The sequence below is a fragment of the Schistocerca piceifrons genome, chromosome 4, assembly GCF_021461385.2.
Source record: "Schistocerca piceifrons isolate TAMUIC-IGC-003096 chromosome 4, iqSchPice1.1, whole genome shotgun sequence".
NCBI lineage: Eukaryota > Metazoa > Arthropoda > Insecta > Orthoptera > Acrididae > Schistocerca > Schistocerca piceifrons.
Genome location: NC_060141.1, coordinates 39038899 through 39062656, shown reverse-complemented (window position 1 = coordinate 39062656; position 23758 = coordinate 39038899). Strand labels below are relative to the sequence as shown.

The window sequence follows — 23758 nt, the reverse complement described above, 5'->3', positions numbered from 1 at the left end:
CAACTTGCTATGTCAGCACCGATTGTACTCATGTTTTAATGGAGTGCACTACCTCTGTAATGTTTTGTAAAAGAAAAAGAGAGAGAGAGAGTGAATAGCAGTGTAACACATGTGTCAGTAATGGCTGTGGATTTAGTGTGATTAGATGCATTTATGTCAACTTGTGGTTTATCTGACATGTTTTTTTCTAGTTTTTCAGTAAAGCTTCATTTATGTATATTGTTTAGTAATTATACTGTAACACAGAAGAAAACTTATATTTACTCTTACAATACTTCAAAAAACCTTCACAATAATCTGAAAGAAAGAAATACTTTGCAGTAGACCGAAAGTACTATTATCAGCATGTTTGAAAAGTAAATTCCTTGCTGTGCTCTCCTTCTTTGCAGACAGTATTAAAATATCATAATGCAAGTACAATATTTTGCATATCAAGCTTCAGAACTACATTTTCAATGTGTTTCCACTTTATCTAAACTCAAACTTTTGTACCAAAAACATAATGGAAAAACAATAATAAAATTCTATGACTTACGTCGTGGTGAGTTCTTTAGTACTCCACGGTAATCATCCATACGTGCTTTCACAGTAAGTTCCGTAGTAGCTATTGCTTCTCCCACTGAGTTGCGAGCAATAATCTCAATCTTGCCATGGTCATATTGTCGTGTCTTGGGAATATCCAAGTGCCACATACCATCATACGTCAGTCGGTAGCGAGTACCCTGAAAATTACAGATTATGTTGCTGTATATAACAACTGGCTATGCTTCTGAGACAGTTTTATTGAGCTTCCATTTCCTTGAGCTGCTTCATTATTTAGCAGACTCTTGCCTTATTTATCAGACCTGTATGTATAGTAATACCAAAAGTGAACAACATGTTTCACAATGCAGCAATATTTCTTTTTTTGTAAGTAATAAGAGAGGTAAACTTTTATTTACAGCAATTTCACCTGTTACAACAGAAAATGAATGTTTCATTGTGTTAGTTACTTCACTTAACAAAAACAGGAAAATGAGATGAATTAAATATTGTGTGCACAAGAAAGTTTCATGAGGTGATGGTAGAAGTTTCAAGTTGGAAGTCTTTTTAATATAAAAATTAATGAAAAATGTAAAAATACTATAAATTTAGTGGATGCCATGACAATGATCAAATTTTCTTTTAAGATGTGCTCTATAGCTTTTCTTCTTCTTCTTCTTCTTCTTCTTCTCATTCTTCTTCTTTTGTTTCACCTGACTTTTGGGGTACATTAAATCAATCCAATTTAATGCTCTGTGCCTTTCTGTTAGCCCAGTATTGTCTCATTCTTTCTGATCTCACTTTCCTTTTTTCTTCAGAGACTTGGATTATTCGATTGGTTTTGGTTTTGACTTGGAACATCTCTTTATTGTCTTTCATTAGCCTTTCGTATGGTACGTGTGAGTATATTTTATGTGATTTCGAGTTCTCTTAAATCCTTCTCCATGTCCTAAAACCAGTTGGACTGGGTTTCATTGTTGCAGATGTATTCAAAAAAAAAATATTTTTTTTTCATCTATTTGATTTCATTCTCAGGAAGTGTCCATAAAAAACAATTCTTCTTTTCCGCGTTGTGTTTGAGAGTTTTTTGGTAATTTGGTAAAGGGTTTTATTCCTGATGTGGATTAGTTTGTTGTTGTGGAATCTGGGTTAAGGATTGTACTTATTATGTTCCTTCTTTGATCTCCTGCCTCTCAACTGGACCATGGTTGATGGTGGGCAATGTTTTGGCTACATACAGGGCTTCCTGTTTGATTATTGTGTTATAATGTCTTATTTTTACATTGTACGAGAGGGATTTTTTGTTATATGTGTTTTTGGTGAGTTGGAACTTTTACTTCATCTAGATTCCATTGCCTTTTTCTTGAGGACATTCCAGCTGATTCATTCTCCAAGATATCTGAATTCTTTGGCAATCTCTATTTCTTCTCTTCCCATTTCAAAATGCTATGGTGACTTTTTTTCCATTATCTTGGTCTTTTTGCAGGAGATTTTGAGACATACTTTTTCTGCTTGTTTTTGTAGTTAGAGGGCGTGTTCTTTAGTTTCTTCCCAGGTCTGGGTTAGTAGGGGTATATCATCTGCATAGGCTAGACAATTGACTTTGATGCCTTTTTTTTCTTCCTAGACAGTTTCCACAATGGATCTCCATATTCCGCTCTCCGACTAATTTTTCTAGAGTGCAGTTAAATAGTAGTGAGGAGAATCTATGTCCTTACCATGAGCCAGTTTTTGTCTCAAAAGGGTTGGAGAGTTATTCCATTAATTTGACTTTGGAGTATGTCTTGGTTTCTCTGATTAGGTTTATGAATTTTTTTTTTCTAAGTTTAATTCTTTTAGCATAGATATGAGAGATTCCTAGTCTACTCAGTCATATGCTTTATGAAAATCAATGAAAGTGATACCATATGATTTTTCTCTTGATTTTTGGTAGACCATGAGGTTTAGAATGTGTTCTGGGTAGGATCTTCTTTTCGTGAAAGCCACCACAGCTTTCATTAAACTCATTTTTATCTACAACCACCACAAAGCACTAACATCTTTGATCTTTGTGTTGTGTCAGTGTGTGTGTGTGTGTGTGTGTGTGTGTGTGTGTGTGTGTGGGCACGCACACGCCTCATCAAAGAACCACTTCCGTGTGATAACATAGCTATCATTCTCTTTTGTGGATGCTTGTCAACAGCTTATCACCTCTGCTATTCGGTGAGTGGTCTCCTTTACTCCTGCATCATTTATTTTAAAATGTGCTATGTACTCATAGTGGTACTGTAGTAGCATTCAGTACTGTGAGAGAGTATGGTACGACACTATCTAGCATAGAACACAATAGTTGTGTTCTGGGCTAGTTCATGTCTTACCGCACTTCAACCATGCATACATACATCACACATTTTAAAATTACAGACATGTGGTCTACAGTATTATGAAAGTTGTTACTCACCATATAGTGGAGAAACTTAGTCACAGATAGGCACAACAAAAAGACTGTTCCCAATAAAGCTTTCAGCCACACTCACTCTGTAGCCTTAGACTGCAGTCATGTGTTGTAAGTTGTGTGTGTGTGTGTGTGTGTGTGTGTGTGTGTGTGTGTGTGTGTGTGTGAGTCTATCGTCTATTTTTGACGAAGGCCTTATGTGCTGAAAACTTTATTTGAAACAGCCTATCTGTGACTCAGCATCTCTGCTATATGGTGAGTAGTAACTTTCCTTTTCATAAGTTTGTTACATTCTATCCTGGATTTTCCATTGTTAGACATGTGGTATACATTACTTTAATGTGTTATTTTTATGTCAGACAATGACATGCTGTTGAAACTAGTTGCAGAATAATGAATATTTTAGCAGCTTTGTGGTGGTTGTGCATAAAAGTGATCAAATTGCCCAAAAGGATGAAAAATGATCAAATTGCCCAAAGGAAGAGGGCATATCTCTTTATGAAGGTTGAAAGTGAGGAACAGAACATTCAGACCCTAGGTTGAGAATGCCCCACAGGTTGTGACAATGAAAGAAGGCAAAGATGAAGAAGAAAGAGTGAAACAATGGAAAGGCCAGGCTGGAATCTCAATAATTATGAAAAAGATAGACTGTTAAGCACCATAAGGATGACACATTAAGTTAAGGACAAGAACAACAAAACAATTGATACACATTAAACTTTTGGCCAAAATGTTTATCAGAGAAAAGAAACACACATGTGTTCACACAAGTAAGCACATCCCACACACAAATAACTGCTATCTCTGGCTCCTCAGACCAAACTGAAACTTAAACATGTCGAAGTGGAACATCAACCCATTGTGGAGCAGAGAAGGGGAGGAATAGCAGGATACAAGTAGGGGAAGAGGTGTCGATGCTGCCCAGCAGAGCATGCAGGAACTAGAGATGGCAAACAAGGCTATCCAAGGCATCAGGGAGAGGCTGCGAGGAATGGAAGGGAAAAACAGGAGAAGAAATGAGAGGAGCAGAGAAGGGGAGAAGCTCAGTGGGTGCATTGGTAGAGAGCAGTGGACTATGAGGGTGGGGACACGAGTTGGGAGGAGCTGATAGGACAGAGGGGGCAGAAACTTTTGGGTGGAAGCTGTGGAGACAGGGTACCATAGGTTGGGGCCGGCATTATTTTGAGAGTTCAGAAAAGCTGATGGTGAAAGGCAAGACACAGATGGCCCAGCTTGTGAAGCAGCCATTGAAATCAAGCATTTTATGTTCAGCTGCATGTTGTGCAACAGGATGGTCCACTTTGCTCTTCGCCACAGGTTTATAGTGGCCATTCATCCTGGTAGATAGCTCGTTGTTAGTCATATCACAAATAAAGGTAAGCGATAGAGTAGGAGGTCAAAGATAGCACACTGTTAAACACTGTACTAACTTCAGTTCACAGCATATAGAAGGGACAGCCTGAGAAGTAAAGATGCGTCAAAGAGGAAGAGAAATGAAAGGTGGAAATAAAAATGCAGTTGAGAAATAGAAGGAAAGGGAGAAAGAAAGGCTGAGAAATACTAATGTTCTAACAGAAGATGGGAGTCTATAACCCAGATGTTGAAGTAGTAGGAGGAGGAGAGGCTAATGATGGGTCACTTTCTTAAATTTGAATTTGTATTACCTCCTATATGACTATGGGTAACCAGTTACACATTCTCACCCCAAAATACAAAAATCCACTGTATTATGTAGAAGGATGGAAATCCTGTGTATTAAATATTTTTATACTACAGTCCCTCAAAGAAATTAAAGGACAAGCATAGTATTAAATGAGCTGAACAATTCTAGAAGTTTTTAAAAAGGCAACTGCAAAAAAACTTGTATGCAGTATGCTTACTGCCAATTCTTACTGATAAAGTACTCATATGGTCTTGGCTGTTGCTTCATTATATGAGTCTATAAAAATAATGGAGTGATTAGCAAAATATGTGTGCATTTCTATCAGTACACTAATAGAATAAGATATATTTCAAGGTGCTTTGTGGACCAGTCTGAGGTTTTTTATTAATGCTGTGTTTACTCACTTTTAATTTGCTATACAAAAAAGTTTTGGACTAACTTGTTCATTTAATGTGTGCAGTTCTCAACTTCTTCTGTACCCTATATGTCATTGTTCGTAGTTTGGACTAGCATAATATATATGGGCAGTGGGGAAAAAAAAAAAAAAAAAAAAAATGCTACACTGTGCCAAATTAAAGCATTTTCAACTGTTTACTAGGCTACTGATTGTAATGGCAATTTAGGCAGCATAATTAGTATTGTTCATGTTATCAGTATACATAAAAGCTTAAAAAACCTTTTTGATATCTTCTGTGAATTGTTTGTCTATGTCTGTAACATAAGTAAAGTCAAAGAACTGAACATTTAAAGCTACTGTGGAATATTTGATTCCTTCACATAATAAGTCCAGTTTCACTTCTATTAATAGATCTTTTAATGTGAGTCATTGTTTTATGTTATGGAGATTAGGCAATGGAGATACAATCAATATCGATCATCCGCTTTCAAGTAAAATTACAGTATCTATATAATCGAAGGACTTGGGAAGTTCATAATTGGATCATACATAATATCCACCATAACTGAATCTGTCCTTGAAATTATAGAAGAAAATCATGTCATTTTAAAAGTGTGAGAGTCAGTTACTTACAATGCAAGCCCTAATGACAACTTTTCCTAAAGTAAAATACCTCTGGAGCTATGTTCTGAATAACGTGTTCTTTTCTCAGCATCTTTCTCTTATCTCTCGTTTTCATCCATGTGATTATGGTGGCACTGAGAGGGATCTACAGTAACAAAGATTTCTGAGTTGGCTTTCAAATCCATCTTCTGCATTAAATACAGTGTGTGTGTGTGTGTGTGTGTGTGTGTGTGTGTGTGTGTGTGTGTGTGAGTGTGTTTAGTGAGAGGAGCAAGGGATGATTTAATTCTTAGAACTTACATTAACGACAGTTTGCCCATTAACAACCCACATAAGCCTTGGACGGGGATGTCCAGTAACTCGGCAACAGAATCTTGCAGGTTCTCCTTCAACAGTAGTGTATGGTTCAGGTTTTGTAACAAAAACTGGTGCAGAACGAGGTTTTGTTTCTTCTTCTGGTTCTTCAGGTGCTCTGTGATAGTGATTAAACATAAATTATTTGGAAAAAATCATAATTACCTACAACTGTATCACATTTTCACTTTTATGGTATCTCGAGTACATGTACAGACACATATATATGAACACCTATCTGATACAAAGAGGACAAAATCATACTACATCTATGACTAATCATTGAACAGCTTAAATGTCTGTTACATTTTCAAAGCTGTAAAAATGGAAACCACACAAAGGCAGAAAATTAGTTCTTACATTTGCCAAGCTGCCTCCATTTCACGTATACGTTCAATGCTCTTCATTCCCTTTGGTAACTGAGATTCATAGATAATGCCAGGTTTCCCAGCAGTTCTGATTACAGCACGAGTCTCGTCCATACCGTACAGATTGGTTGCTCTGCACAAGTATTCTCCACTATCCTCAGGATACACCCACCCAAAATTCATGGCTACATAGCCAAAATCATAGATTGGTGTGAAACGGTTTTCTGTAGGAAAGAAATAAAAATGAGTTGCCGTATTGTGATGTTCTACTTTACAGTACAAATTCAAATGAAGGACAGAACTCATGAAATAAAGTGTTTTACTATTCACAGTTCAACAAAGGGAGATGCCTGACTGAAATAATGTTGATTATGCACCATGTTGTAATAGTATCTGTTCTAAATAACATTAAAATAGAAGTACCACTTACTGTGAGGAAGTGGTTTTCCATTCAGAAACCACTCAACTTTCATGTTTGGGTCTCCAACAGGTGCCAGCTGGCACTCAAACTTCGTAGTTTGCATTTCAACTAGTGTTGTCTGATCTTGTATCTGGGTCACAAATCTGTACATATAAATGCAAAATATTATAAAATATGGTGGGGAAAGAATATTAGCATTCATAATAATTTACATAATTAAGCTTACCTTGGTGGTTGCTTTTTATCAGGATCATAAAGATCATCCTCTGTCAAATGAATTTCTGATGTGTATTTCTTTATGGTGGCTTCCATCTGCATAAGGGCTTCAGACTTTTTCATTCCCTTAGGAACCTGGTTCTGTAGAATGATTGTTGGCAGCTCTAGAAACAAATTAGAAATTAGTCCACCCAGAAGTGTGATAAGAACAGCAAACGTTTCTTGATATTAAGTTATGATTTTTGAGTTTGGTTTGGTTGCTTTGTAAGTGTAATAAGAGCAGAATAATTTCTATTTTAAAGCTATAACATTTTATTTAAGAGATATTTTTTTATAAATGCAATCAAAGGTGAAGTATATAGTATTTTCTTCATGAAAATAATGAATGAGGTGTACATGGTAGTAAAATAGAAGACAAAAAAAGTGCACTCTTTCTGCTCACATCTCTTCACAATAGTTCCTGAATATTATAATTCTTAAAATTGTTCAAACAGTTCTTCAACCATATCAGACATTCCCTTACTATTTCACATGTCATATATATTTTATCTGCCATGATTTCACTTCAGTTGATGATAGAGATTTATGATATTGTTGAATTAACTCTAGGGAAGAACCTTGGCAACATCAACATTGCCATCTGTGAAACAACATGTCATATACCAGCTGTTATGTAAACACTGTTTGGCATTTTACATAAGCATGACTACCACTAAATTATCAGTTAGGATGAGTGGGCATAGACACAGGGTGTATACTGCCAACATACAATATCCTGTTGCAGAACATGCTCTGCACATGACAATCACGACCTCTTTCCCCTGACCCATGGTTCTGCTTGACTTTCCCTAAATCTACCCCTTTTGCTGGACCTCTCCAGCCCTTTTCCTTCACCCCTCTTCCTTCCCCTTCCACCCTTATACCTGAAGAAGGGGCCACTGGCTCTTAAAGTTTGCCTAGTTATAATCATCTTTTATGTGTGTGTTCTGCTGCTACTTGGTGAGTAGATTTTTTTATCAATCCAATTACATTCTTTTGTCAAAAATTGATTGTTTTCATGGTAACATTTATATATAGGTTCACATGTAACAGCTACTATTTAGTGACGAATAGAACATGTATCTCAAATTTGTATTCTTAGCAATTTACATGGAGAAACAGAGTTACCAAATCAATATGCAGAAACATATCTATTTCTTTTCTACATAAAGAAAGGAATGGCAACCACTCAACTATAGCTGACTGGTGTGTGGACCAAAGAAACATACAACAGAAAACAGCAGTTACACTAGCTTCTGAGATCTTGCTCTTTCTCTACCAAAAGTATACCCATTCACACACACAACCACACAGACAACCAAACAGACACACCTGCGGCCAACAGTGTGAGGCAGGTCTTTCGACAGATGACTCAGCAGCTAAACAACATGAAAGGAGTTCACAGGGTAGAGCATATAAGAGATAGATAGAGGGGGAGAGGAGGAGGAAGGGAGGGGAGAAAAGGAAAGGAAAGAAAAATGGAGATGAAGGGAGGGAAGAGAGGTAGGGAGAAGAGTGGAAAATGGAGAGGGGGCAGGCACAAGGAGGGAATGCACGAATGGGAGAAGGGGGTGAAGATCATAGGAGAGGGAAGTACACCATGTAACCTGCACAGTGAATGAGTTGTGTGGAAATAAGAGAGAAGGGAAAAAGTAAGGTGAGGCAGTGGAAACAAGTTAGCGGAGGTTTAGGCCAGGAGTGTTGTGAGAGGACACAGGATACGCTGGAGAGACAATCTCCATTTGCACTGTTTGAAGAAACTTCTGCTGGATGGCACACATAGCGAAGCAACTGTTAAAGTCTTTTGTACTGTGATACACAGCACGTTTGGCAACTGGATGATCAAGTTTGGTGGTGTCCATTCATGTGAGAAGACAGCTAATTACTTGTCATGTCCACAAAGAATGACACACAGTAATTGCAGCATAGCTTACATTTGCAATGGCTACTTTCAAGCATGGTCCTGTCTTCTGTAGGGTGTGAAATGACTGGGCTGTGCTAGGAGGTGGCGAGTGGGTGTAAGGGACAGACCTTGCATCTGGGTCAACCACAATGGAATGACCTATGGGGTGCAAGAGTGGGAGGCAGAGTGGAATAGGGATGGACATGGACATTCCGTAGAGTAGTGAAACACTACTTTGGGACATGTGGGTAGGACTTTTGAGTGGGATATCCCTCATATCAGGGCATGGCTAGAGATAGTCAAAGCCCTGATGAAGGAATGTGATTGAGTTTTTCATGGGCAGGTTTACTGCTACATAGGAGGAGATGGCATGGGAGATCTGGATAGAACAAATCCTCCTTTCCACTGCACATGCTGCATCCACTTGTGGCAAGGCTGTAAGGAAGAGTTGTGGAACAGGTGAAAGCTGTCAAAGTGGAGGTACTGTTGGTGGCTGATACACTTGATATGAACAGACGTATTTATGGAGCCATCTGAAGGGTGGAGATCGACGTCTAGAAAGGTGGAATGTAGAGGGGAGAGCGACTAGCTGAATTGTATTTTGGAGTAGGTGTTAAGGTTATGGAGGCAGAGTCCAGACCACAAAAATTTCATCAATGAAACCACACCAGACAAGAGGTTTTAGGTGTTAATTGAATAGGAAGGATTCCTCCAGATGGCCCATAAAGCAGTTGGTGTAGGATGGTGCCATGTAAGTACTCATGGCAGTACCACTAATTTTTTTTATAGATTTGGTCTTCAAAAGTGAAATAATTGTGGTTCATGATATTGTTGGCTAGGAGGATTAGGAAGAGGTGGTGGGTTTGGTGTCAGGAGGATGGAGGCAAGGCCATGGGGATGGGGGACGTTGGTGTACAGGGACATCATATCCACAGTGACAAACAAAGAGACTGGAGGTAATGGGACAGGAACTGTGGAAAACCAGTGAAGGAAGTGAGTGGTGTCTTAAATGTAGGATGGGAGGCTACAGACAATAGTTTGGAGGTGTCAGTCAAAAAAAGCAGAGATTCATTCAGTGGGAACATTAACAACAGTTCATCATCATATGACTTTCAAAACAGTGTAATCTAGCAACCAAGAGAAGCAGCTTGATTCCATACTTCACAGACAGTGATCATAAAGACATTTTAGGTGATAAACTACTTTTAACTAACCATAAAATGCACCGTATCTCAGAAGAGTGTAGGCTTTTGGGGCCAGAGGTATTTCAATACAATTATTTTGCGTGTGCAGTCACGTAATGGTGTAAATGAAATTACCAGTGTTTCAATATTGTGAGAACTAACCTCCAATAGGATGACTGCCTGCAAGGTGCTGCTTGTAGCTTTAAATGATTCTGGATCTTAATCTCTCCAGTTACTACATGGCAAGGAGGAGAGGGATCTTGCCATCTTGTGGATTGTTTGGGTGATAGGGTCAAGGGGAATGAGAATCAAGTGCTTATTGCTGGAAAAGTTTTATTTCAATTTGTACTGGTTAACGATCATGAATCCACTGGACTCCAACAGTGCCCTGAAACAGTGCTTCCTTTAGCCTTAGTTTGGAGTTTACAGTGGCACTCAATGTGACAGTTCTGCAGGCATAATCAGCTGTTGGTCAGCAATCACTGTGGAGTATAACAAAATTGTAGACATTGGCAACCCTACACCTACAACGGGTGCAATCACTGGTAACAAAAGCAACATTTTTTTATTATGTTTACACTACCCACCCCTTTTCCACTTGTAATGAGTTAATGTAGCAGCTAGATAAAGATTGTGTGGTGCTGGTCACTGTGGAACAGTTCAACTGATCATTCTTCTGCATACCACACTGGCTAGAAGTCCTAAGAAAACAAGTTGCCCTACGGCCACTGCTCTTTTATTCTCAACAATAGCTTTGTTAATGGGTGGTGTCATTAAATGTTTAAAGAAATATAAATTTCAAATTTTACTCAGACTCCATGAGAAAAATAGAAAATTATCAAATGACTAACATCAATATTATCATAAGGTACAAAATTTTAAAAAATGTTGATTGCAAGTTTTACATGAAAATGGCAATAAAATTAAAAATTTAGCTTTTCCTGTGTTATTTGCCTTTTGAAAATGATTGCTTAACCTGCCATTGTAAAAATAGAGAAAGAAACATTTCAACTCAAGCAAAACAGAGGCCAGTCCTGTTAACAATGAGAAGAAAAATATAAATTGTACTGTCATATCTATTATGACTTTTCATATTTCTGTTATTCATGTGCACTGGAATATTTAGACCATTAAAAAGAAAAATGTTTGTTAGTCTGTTCCTTATCAATGTGTCTCTGAGGACGATGCTTAGTAAATCTTCTGCAATCTGTTTGAAATAAATCATCTTAACAAATTCAACTGTTCCACACCAATCCATATCACCCAAACATCTACTGACAGTGGCACCTGCTCACTTCACATACAAATGGTGAACAATACAATAGTATCAGTTTCTATGAAAATACGAATTAAATACAACAACTTCCTCACATATTAAGCTAAAAATGTGATAAAATTTGACTTTATCAGTGACTGGACAAGAAGTAGGGTATGAGTGCTAGTCAAACATTTTGCGACACTTTAACTGGTACCCACATATTTCATATTAACTTCCCATTTTGTCATGAGCTTATAGGTACACTCTGTTCCTGGTCAGTTGGAAGAGTTTGTTATGAGATGTACTCTACAGCACCAGTGAGAGACTGGAAGACCAATCAGCTTCTCACAAAAGCTTTCTCTGAGTATGACATTTTACATGATAAATAACTATTCGTTCCATTTTCTCTCACACAGTTTAGCAATTATCCTTTTGAATGGTAAATCTAACTGAGCAGACTATCAAAGTTAACAGTAATCATTACGTCTATCTTTCTGTTATTTTGCATCCAAACATTGTGCTCATTTTTATACCCAGTGAACATATAATCACTATATGCTGACTGAAATACCTTTTTATTTGATGCTTATGACATGTCATGCAATGTTTCTTGATCAGCTGTCAGCTGCAGTAGAGCTGTGTCAGAGACGTCACAGGGTGCTTCAAAAGTGCTGTTACTTACATTTTTCCTGGATCAATGTTGTCAGCACTCAACATGAGACATGGTGCAAATGCACAATGCTGTGTCAGCAACTGGTGTTAAGTAGTCAACAAGAGAACACCAGGCAGATCTTCAACTGAACTGAAGTCCTAACCACACCACAACCTCAAAAAGTCCATTATTCAAGGAAACATTGGTCAACAACCTTCTCAAAACACTGAAGTCAGTGACAGAACACACACAAATTACACGATGCACTGTTCCAACTGCAGTTTTCTGTGCTAAAATGTGACAGTGGATAGCTGGCACATAACACTGAGAGCTATCATTGTAGGAAATCAGTTCCAATGCGTAAATGCCAAAGTCGTCTCCTAGTATAATTAGCTACCACTGCCAGTTCTTGAAAGAGACTCACTTTCAATCACAACAGTGCCACAATCGAGATATGGCAAAACGTGACACACCTTATATTTACTAATATATATTTATATGATAGAGGGAAACATTCAACGTGAGAAAAATATATCTAAAAACAAAGATGATGAGACTTACCAAACAAAAGAGCTGGCAGGTCAATAGACACACAAACAAACACAAACATACACACAAAATTCTGGTTTTCGCAACCAACGGTTGCTTCGTCAGGAAAGAGGGAAGGAGAGGGAAAGACGAAAGGATGTGGGTTTTAAGGGGGAGGGTAAGGAGTCATTCCAATCCCGGGAGCAGAAAGACTTACCTTAGGGGGAAAAAAGGACAGGTATACACTCGCTCACACACACATATCCATCTGCACATACACAGACACAAGCCAAAGTCGTCTCCTAGTATAATTAGCTACCACTGCCAGTTCTTGAAAGAGACTCACTTTCGAGCACAACAGTGCCACAATCGAGATATGGCAAAACGTGACACACTAAATTTGTGTGTTTGTTTGTGTGTCTATCGACCTGCCAGTGCTTTTGTTTGGTAAGTTAAATATATATTTATGTTTTTCTGAACAAGTCTTCCTTTTACAGTATTTCCACATCATGATGTTATCCTTAACTATAAGCATCACCTGAAGCAGAATCTACTCATCACTTTTTGCTAGAAAAAAAAGTAGATAGCACTCATTTTTCTTCCATTCTACCAGTGTTACCCTCATTTCTTATTTCTGTATTGTGACATTAGATACATTCTCATGAAATACTTATATGTGTACACATTTCTGAGAACATAACATGAAAAATGTGTCACTACAACCTACTGTGAACTCACTTTTGCAAGACACTGTTGCCTTTGTTGTATCTTCTCCAAGGTCATTGACAGCACGACACACATATTCACCCGAGTCCTCAGGATAGGTGTACAATATATCGAGGGATACGAAGCCCATATCATAGACTGTACGGAAGCGGTGTCCAGATGGCAACGGTTTCCCATTACGATACCATTCCACTCGTAACTTTGGATCTGTTCGGGGCTCCACACGACACTCAAAGTGGACAGGTTCACCTTCACCAATGCCCACTGATGTGATCTGTGATACCAAAATGAAACAAAAGTTACTTGCAACAAGGAATAAACTATACAGTTATATCTAATTCTATTTCTGTTTTTGTTAAGGAATTTTCAGTGCATATTAGGTCTCCCAATAATGCTGAACCTAGGTATGTTCAAAGTTTCAACACAGCTATCTCAAACACAGCAACTTGCAAATTAATTATGTGTCTGTTTACACACATAACAGGACTCCACAGCTGCACAGACTGTTGAAACTTGCTACCCCCATATTCCTACTGCATGTTGCACAGAGCTAGAGGTAAGTGTATAGCCAAGCTTGAAAGACTGTTTGATGTTATACAAATGTCGCCGACAGGAGCTGAAGCATTCACTCACATCCACTGTGAAGCTGAGGGTTCCAATCTGAGCCATTAACTGGCACACTGACAACACACCGAACCATGTGGACAAGAGAAAGCTGCAGTAGTTTTTATTTGCAAAGATATAGTTAGAATGACAGTTCATAGTACATGGAACTGCCGTTGGAAAGTAAGGAAAGAGGAGTGCCAGACAAAATGATGCAGAGGGGCCACAGACCTAATGATGTGGATGAAATATTGGTACAGACAATCCAATGATATAGATGTGGAGGGAACACAGTGATATTCATGAAACTAAAGATAACATTAAATGCTTCAGAAATAATATGAACTGAATAAGAGAAATGTCACTGGTAATAATGCGATGTGTCAGTTCAGACTGACACAGACAGGGAAGGCAGAGGGAAGGTGCATAAAATATATGAAATAAACCTTTAAGGGCATTGTACAACAATCTTCTTTGTTATATGAATAGAAAAGAGGAACGAAAATTATTAAAAATGTGGAAACAACAGATGCAGTGTCCTCTCCCTCTCCCTCTCTCTCTCTCTCTCTCTCTCTCACTCACTCACTCACACACACACACACACACACACACACACACACACTACTTCCTATTACTTGCAAATCTTTGCCCTTTTGAGTCCCTTATCTCAAACACTAAAATCTTTTTATACCTTTACCGAAATTCTTTTGTCATCTTCACTTCTCAAAACAGATATTCAGTTATAACAGCTTGGATCACAGTTTACTTTTTAATACATTTAACAATGACCATATGTTTTTCCACTTCAAGTAAAATTTGAATTATTACTGTTCAAATTTATTTATGACACATCTACATCACATATTAAACCACTTTTCATTCTGTCATTAGCTGTGGACCATGATTTTGAAATTAACTTTCTTCGCCATAACAACACAATATTGATTTTAAGCACTGAATAGCTCAGATATTCTGACACTGTATTTCTCTCTCTACTGCATGCAATGTGATGAATGAATTTGAAATTGACAGGATACAAAGTAAAATGGAGGAGGGGAACCTATGTACCAATCTACTGTGACAGGAGTGAGAGCAGCATAACTGACAAAGTTCAAATTACGAGTCTGCACAAATTTAAAAATAATTACTTCACAGAAAATGCAAAAGCTTAAGATTCAATGACACTTTATTTTCTTAGTATGTTTCCTGACTTACTGAAATCAGTTAGGAAGTGTTCCTTCTTCATCTCCTATAATGTGAACTTCATGCACTGCAGTAATCTTACCTGACTTTCTTTCAGTCTGAAATTTGATGACCATACACTAACTTATATTTTATACCATTATCTTGTCAAAATACCATTTGTCTCTCACAGTATATCTTTTGACAACAACAAAGAAACACTCATACTTACAAAAATAAACATAATAACCAAAATGTGAAATGACTCGTCAAAACTGGAAATTCAAAACAAAACGGGATCAATCAAGCTTACCATCCTATCAACAATGAGGTCATTAAACATCAAGCTTAAACTCAGTTGATAGAAGAACTTAACATAGCCAAACACAGATCACTCCTAGATTTGCCAAAAGAGAATCAGGAAAACCATTTGAAACTCAATGAGGATGACGAGACCTGGGTTTGAACAAAACTTCTGTGAAGTATGCATCCAATGCATCAACTAGTCTGTCACTGTATGAGGTTGAAATTTAAAGGTAAACCTTGACAAAGAAATCTACTCAATAAAATAACATGTGAAACCAGATTAAAAATATACAAGATCACTCAACCACTCTGTTACAGTGTTATGTATTTATCTCTTGATATGCAATCTTACTTTACATAATTACATGGTTCTTGCTTCTAAAATTGACAAAATCATATTATCTAGTCATTCAGACAGCTCAGTGGACTTCAAGAAGAATTTCTGAAATTTATATCTCTAAATCTGTACTTCTGTACTGTCCTGAGATTCCTTACACATTTACAAACATTTTATTTTATGGATATTTACTGCATGAAAGAAACTCAAAACTTATACTCTTGTTTAAAGATTTCCAGCCATCTTTCATACATGTACTGTCTACTTTCTAGTATTTAATGATAGTTCCTGATGTTTCTTAAACTCACCCACTGCTCATTTTGTTGTCCAATGAAAGCTGTACCTTTCAAAGGCCTGTTGTCACACTTTCTACGTCTAAGTCCATTTGATATATGCTTCTAATTATTTACTAAACAGCGAAGTACTATACTGATACACACAATTAGAATCACTAACAAACCTGAGTTATGAACTTCGGAGGTGATGCTGGCGCCTCTTCAGGGAGAGCCTCTGTCAGTGGTCCTCTCTCCAGTTCCTTCAACTTTTCACCACTTATTCCTTGTGGCAACTGTGATTCCAACACAACGTCTCGTTTTGCTGCAACAGAATAATATAATGTACTCTTATGCAATACTCAAGTACCAGACTCAGGAGTCAGTGAGGCTGAGTAATCTGTGAATCTATAATCATACAGTAAAAACTGCAATGCAGTAAGTGATAAAATATACTTCATAATAGTTTGCAAGCAACTGTTCGTGTAACACAACATTTGTAGATTTTTCATGGGGAGATGAAAACACTGAAGGTTATGTACCTAGATATCCATTCTACTTCAAGTTTTGTATACAGCACAATAACTTTTGTTTGTGCAATTAATGAAGAGGTAAGGAAAAAAAAGATGAAAATCTGGCAATCTTACCCAGTAGAAGAAAAAGAGAACATTCAAACATCTGCAAGAATCATCATTATTTTACTTAGTCTCCTGCAGAATGCCACGTACATGACTAATGAACTACAGTGGTTGATGACACAAGAAATGCATTGTGCATTACATAGAAATTTTCTCTCAAAATCACACAGCACAAGTTCCATTATGAATCCACAAACATTCCTCCTACACATCTTGTGCAATGATTATGACAGTAAAATCATACAAATTCATGCTAATAGAGATGCTTATTGATTACTATTCTTCCCATACACTACTCATAATGAAAGTAGGTAAATAGAAGGAAAGAAACTAGAACACAGCTGTATGCTATATAGAGAGGGAGATAGTAGATACATTGGTTCACTATATATTCTCCATTTTGGATTATACAGTGGCTTTCAGACCTTTCCTTCAATAATCAAAATTAAAAAGCCCTTCTATCTCTTTTTGGAGAGGATTAATTTCTTGGATTGTGTGACAGTTGTCTCCCCCTATAGAAGATTAATTTATTCTTGCCAGCTGCTGAAACAGAAACCACCAGAGCAGATACTTCTGATGTAGCAACCAACAGAGACAGTAATTTTGTAGGTGCATACAAAAACATCCACAGCAGAATTTTCTCTTTGCTTCATGTTATTCTACTATGATAATTGATGAGTTATAAGTCAGTTTCACTAATAACATTAAAAATGTGGTCACCTCTTCCATGCTGCCACTTCTACATTGGACTGATATAGAAGTAGCTAAAGGAAAAATAGTCAACCATAGCTCCAAAGATATGCAAGTATAAATCACAGGAACCTCAGCTTTTGCGTTTTCTTTCATCATCTTAGATAGACACCCAGGAAGTTCATTCACAAGTGACTCACAGAATGGTAATAATTTATGCTCTTAATGAAGCATACAGTAGTGCTGGTCATGGAGCAGAGGTTTCATACGATTTCAGTCTCTGGCTCCCTCTGGTTGAACAGGGAGTGCAGGAATTGCAAATAGATGGATGAAGCTGACTCTTTTCTATTTTTGTCATAAGTTTGTGATACATTTAAACATAAAAATCTTCAAAAATTGCTGTTTGTGTGTGCTTCAGAGGGAATAGAATGCTGTCTTTTGAATAAAGGTTAATTACATGTCCACATTCATAAAAGTGAATCATGTATAACATGGGATTAGTGTTTGCTACAATACTAGTGAACTTTGTTTTCTAACTATAAGAAGGGCATGGAAAGGTTTGGATACCTCAACAGAATTTAAAATGATGTCACAATGTTGGTTTTAATGGAACAGCAGGAACAACAGATTAAGAACAATAAAATAAAAGTTTTTCTATGTAAAAAGAAGGATTACTTAGTCTGGCCAGAAGTGTTAAAAGATTTAAAGACATTAAACATGCAGTGACTCGCAAACAACCATTATTTTCATACAGGAGGGGAAAATAAAAATCCGATCTCTGCTTTCTAAAATAACTGCTGCACATCTACCTTTCATTCTGACAAACAAGGTTAAAGCTGTCTTCTCCTAAAATCATTGCAAAAGATGAAGGAATGAAATAAATGAAAACTAACAGAACAAATTCTACATATAGTTGGAACTGAAATACAACCCTTTTGGCTTGTAATCTGGTACTTATCCACAGGGCTACACAAACTCTGACAGTAGATACCAAAAATAATTTTCTTACTGATTACAAACATAACAGTATCCACAAAAGAAACGCTTATGTATGTGGCACACAGTTATACTACAGCACAAGCCATAAAAGTCTGTTCACTCTTTTTTGTCAAATTAGTGCTTCCTCCATTTTCTCACAGACTCCTACAACAGCACTGGTAGTACCTGCTTGGAGCACATGAGTCAGTAAATACATATCTGCCATTCAACTCTACTCTGGTCGAATGACTGTCTCATCCATTTTCCCCAGACATCTCGTACAGTAATACCAGCAAAAGGCGAGAGGGAGGAAACCATTCAAAAACCCTGACTTTCCCACCAATTAAATGGACCTGCTGACTAGCTTTACAACACATTACTTTGAATCCAAAAATTTAAGGAGAGGCTTAGTTCCCGATAGATTATAGCTGACTCAGACAATAGTCAAGCGTAGCTACTCTGGAGCTAGATCCGTATCAGAAAGTTCTAAAATTTAATAACTGAAAATAGTAATTCTTCCTTCTTACAGACTTGACATTTTATGAATGTACAATTTTTGTACGTGAGCTGCTCGTACAACATAACATGCAGTGCACTAGCTTGCAAGACAGTGAGTTCAGCCAGAGCCAAATCTGAATCAAATCCGTGAGTTGGATTAATGACTTGTTGGCTGGTACAATGGTCAGCCTGAGTGTGGTTTTTAGGCAGTTTCCTCACACTAATTTATGCAAATGCTTGGCTGGTCCTCAAATTCCACCTCAGAGAACACAATACATAAACAGTTAAAATACGAAGACACACAGGACAAAGTTTATACAATTCACGTACAGGTGGCACACACAATTTCCCTCACTTACGTTACCTTCACAACTGTGGTGTCAGGAAAGGCAGCTGGCTACCCTGTTATTAGACAGGATAAACATCAGGGGAAAAAAGATAACAGAAGACGATAATGTTCTCGTTTCATTCATATCTAAAGGCTTCTGGATCTTCAAAATTCTGTGGTTAGCTCCATAACTTATATCTGACTATGAAGTAACATCTGTTTGTTTCTTCTTGACTTATTTCCAAAGTATATTTTGAAATTATGTTTCAAAACCACCTGTTTAAGTTCATCTGTTCTATCTCAATTATCTCAGCAAGTACAATCACATTTTACAGCCATGGGCTCAATGACAGAATTTGCATTATTAGTTTAGGTTTTCATGAAGCAATCACCAAACACAATCCATAGTTCCACACATAAAAATGATGTTGCTACAATAAGACCCCAGGGTTTACAACATTCTAAGATGCCTTTGTAGATTCCAGTACTGGAGATTTATTTACAATCATCTATATCTAATCTATACTCTGCAAACCACTGCGAAGTGCATGGCAGAGTGTACATCCTATTGTACCCGTTATTATGGATTCTTTCCGTTCCATTCATGTATGGAGGATGGGAAGAATGATTGCTTAGTGCTTCTGTGTATGCTGTAATTAATCTAATCTTGTCCTCATGATCCCTGAGTGAGTGATAAGCAGGAGGTTGTAATATATTCCTAAAGTCACCATTTAAAGCTAGTTCTTGAAACTTCATAATTTGGCTTTCTCAGGATAGTTTACACTTATCTTCAAGAGTCTACTAGTTCAGTTTCTTCAGCATCTCTGTGACACTCTCCCACAGGTCAAACAAACCTGTGACCATTCATGCTACCCTTCTCTCTATATATTCAGTATTCACTGTTAGTCCTACTTGGTACGAGTCCCACAAATTTGTGCAATATTCCAAGATGGGCCACACGAGTGATCTGTAAGCAATCTCATTCATAGACTGACTGCGTTTCCACAGTATTCTACCAATAAACCGACGTCTATCACCTGCTTTTCCTACACTGCATGCCTGAATGTGTAGGCTGGATAGTGCGATCTACTTGACTGGTTTCCTTAATCCTAACATAAATGTCATTAAGGGTGTGTGGCCAGGAATTTCCAACAAGGGGAGAGAGAGGAACTAAGGAATAGCCTGGCCTCAGGACACTAAAATGGTTTTAGTATTTTTGAAACTAAGAATCGATTCATCAAAAATACTAAAATCATGTCCCCAACAGCTACAATAAATCTGAAAGCAGTGCTGAAATCACAACAAGATAATTCTTATAAAATATCACTTTGCTTGTACCTCTTCACAAAATAAGTTTTTAACAATTCTATTTAAAATCGTTCAACAACTACAACAATAGATACCGATACACTACCAGTGCACACGATATAGCAACTCTTAGTGTATGACATCCACTAACAAATAAATATATATGGCATAATGATAAATTAAACAACCTATTTATTAAAAATAAAAATCTTAGAGTCCTAATGCTGTGTGTCCAAAACGAAGTTCTATAAAATACACACAAAACATTTAGCCTCTCTAGCCTCTTAGTGGGTAGTTTATACTAGTATTTAATTGCCTGTGTTTATTTAATGTGAAGTTTGCATGTTAATATTTGTAAAGAACACATTCAAATAATGTAGTGCAAACCAGCAAGAAAGCAGGCAGTTGCGGTACCAGTTTGTGCAATGTTGAAAATGTAATGAGGAAGTGGATTATATGGCAATATGTAAGAAAAATGAGACATTCAAATACAAGTGTACAAAATGATATAATGTATATATAGCACTTTGAATATTTAGAGCTTGTAAAATGAATGTATAAAAGAATGATTTTCAGGTTCACAGATATTCTTGTGACCCAGGTAGTGCCAAGTGATACATACAGGGACAGAGCACGTAGGGCCAGTATCACGGTCTTTTGCCAGTAGAAGCAGGTGGGATAAGGTCGACCAAGTGGCCAGAGTGTCGCTCGTGTTTATGTGTGTTCCAAGTTAGGCATATTCCTTATGTATACTTATTCCGTAGTTAGTCATTTTCAGTATATCAGCTGGTGATTTTGAGACTTTTAAATTGTAAGCATTAGAGTAGTTAACAGTGACTGAACTTCGGTACAGTGAAGTAATTTTACAATGAGATTTGACTGAATTCTTAAACCAATAGGAATTTATGCAGTCTAACTGAGTTTCAGTGCACTGCACAATGCTTTTGGTTTATGGTAGCCATTGCCTGCAACTGCTCTGCTCACTCTGCTGCAACAATTATTTCTGATTTCATCTGTATCATCATGGATAGTATTATCCTGTGCAGGGCTACCATTCAGAGTAAATTTGTCTCCTGTCAATAAATCAACAGTAAAATTCAAATGTGGCGATAAGCCTACATTAATATCCTGAGGGATTATTGCCTAAGTCCCTATTATTTAATTACTTATATTTATTCATTATATATACATGTATCATTCACTGACTACTTCCGTAGCCCCCGTGATAATCTTTAGATGTTTATATCCTTGTGTAGATGAGCCACCTGTTTTCTTAGGTTGTGCACTTGCCCCAATGGTTGATGGGTTTCTGTAGGTTGTTACCAACACCCAGATACACTGCAAGAGGCACCTTTTCAGCCTTATAAACATACTCTTGGTGTACATTTACACAAAACATAACTTGCACTGCCATTTGTAACTAGGTTTCCTTTCACCAGAATTTTCTTCTGAAAACTTGAGAGTTGACCTCAATGTTTATAGTTTGTGGCAGGTTCTTTCACTGCGATACATAATATCTATACCTCTCCTTGTACAATTCTCTTTGGAATTTGTCTGAAAAGTACAAAGCAAATACAAAGAAAACCAAAGTATAAAATTACCTTTACAAGTGAGTGTAGCTTTCGTTGTTGCTGACCCCCACTTGTTGGTGGCACAGCACACGTATTCACCAGAGTCTCTGGCATATGTGTAATCCATGTCAAGAACAATAAAGCCAAAATCATTAAGCATATGGACTCTAGAGCCCGTGGCAAATGGTCGACCATTATGGAACCAGTCGATACGCATCGTAGGATCGCCGACCGGTTCTACACGGCACTCGAAATGGATCGGTGCTCCTTCTTGCACGTCGAGTACATCCTTTGAAAAATCAAAATATGACAATAAGTTACAATTCTTGACTTAAAAGGTAAGTTCTAAAAAATGAAATGCCTATGCCAAAACTGATCTAATATTCTGGATCATATATGAATTAATTCTCTTTATCTTCATTTGTCCGTATGATTTATATAACATGACTACGAATATCTGTGATTAGAGAGAAAATGCTTCGTCCATTTTGTTGTGGTCATATATGTAGAATTCATCAATAATCGATTGTGCCGCTTGGCGATATTGTCATCAGAACTGGCAGTGTCCACATTAAAAGCAGGACATTGTACTCGAGAGGAATTGGCGTGCTATCGTTTATCAATTACAAAAAATGTCATGGCGAGTTTCGTTATAAGGAGAATTAATATTAAATTGGGCCCCCCCACATATGCATGTAAAAATTGTAAATAGCTGTTTTAGGAGCATTAGGTTGGAGGAACAATTTACTTCTTATTAAATTAGTAATACCAGTAAAGATAGATGTTCCAGTTGTTTATTAGCCAGTGTATGTGTTTCTTATGTTGTGTCAATGTGAGAATGCATTTCCCTTCGTTTGTCACAAGAGTGTGGTGGGGGTTGGCCTCTGGTGTGTGGCAACGTGCTGTAGTAGCCTACGGGTGAGAGTGTGTTTTCATAGACGCATTGTCTGGGCTGGCGTGTGCAACGAGTAATACATTTATATTTTATGAGTATAATAGTGGCACATGGTTATAAAAGACACAGTAAATATTATGAGACATGTCGCACAGAACTGATGAATAAATGTGGTCTCCGATCTGTACTAGTTGACTTATGTATTATACACCTGCATCCTCTGAAATAATGTGAGTGAGCAACCTCCTTAACAGAGGATAATATGGGAGGGGCTTACAAGATGCTGTAATGTCGCACGACATTTGTATTACACGTAATGTCAAACTGTCAGTATATGAACTTCACTCTTACAGTTTTTATATGTAGATCTCTAGCTTTAAAATCTACATCTACATGACTACTCTGCAATTCACATTTAAGTGCTTGGCAGAGGGTTTGTCGAACCACAATCACGCTATCTCTCTACCATTCCACTCACAAACAGCGCGCGGGAAAAACCTACACCTAAACCTTTCTGTTCGAGCTCTGATTTCTCTTATTTTATTTTGATGATCATTCCTACCTATGTAGGTTGGGCTCAACAAAATATTTTCGCATTTGGAAGAGAAAGTTGGTGGCTGAAATTTCGTAAATAGATCTCGCCGCGACGAAAAACGTCTTTGCTGTAATGACTTACATCCCAATTCGCGTATCATATCTTCCACACTCTCTCCCCTACTACGTGATAATACAAAATGAGCTGCCCTTTTTTGCACTCTTTCGATGTCCTCCGTCAATCCCACCTGGTAAGGATCCCACACCGCGCAGCAATATTCTAACAGAGGACGAACGAGTGTAGTGTAAGCTGTCTCTTTAGTGGACTT

The 23758-nt window shown here is 37.4% G+C and overlaps 1 protein-coding gene across 1 annotated transcript in view; it reads right to left on the bottom strand.

The window, feature by feature from the left end:
- LOC124795577 (titin) overlaps positions 1–23758 on the bottom strand; it is a 529084-nt gene that overhangs the window by 323783 nt on the left and 181543 nt on the right. The window contains exons 57-64 of the mRNA XM_047259648.1: positions 22031–22289; positions 16178–16314; positions 13302–13563; positions 7010–7163; positions 6793–6926; positions 6355–6586; positions 5941–6112; positions 536–722 (exon numbers count right to left, since the gene is read on the bottom strand). Coding sequence (XP_047115604.1) covers positions 536–722; positions 5941–6112; positions 6355–6586; positions 6793–6926; positions 7010–7163; positions 13302–13563; positions 16178–16314; positions 22031–22289 — 1537 coding nt within the window. The remainder of the gene's footprint in view (positions 1–535; positions 723–5940; positions 6113–6354; positions 6587–6792; positions 6927–7009; positions 7164–13301; positions 13564–16177; positions 16315–22030; positions 22290–23758) is intronic.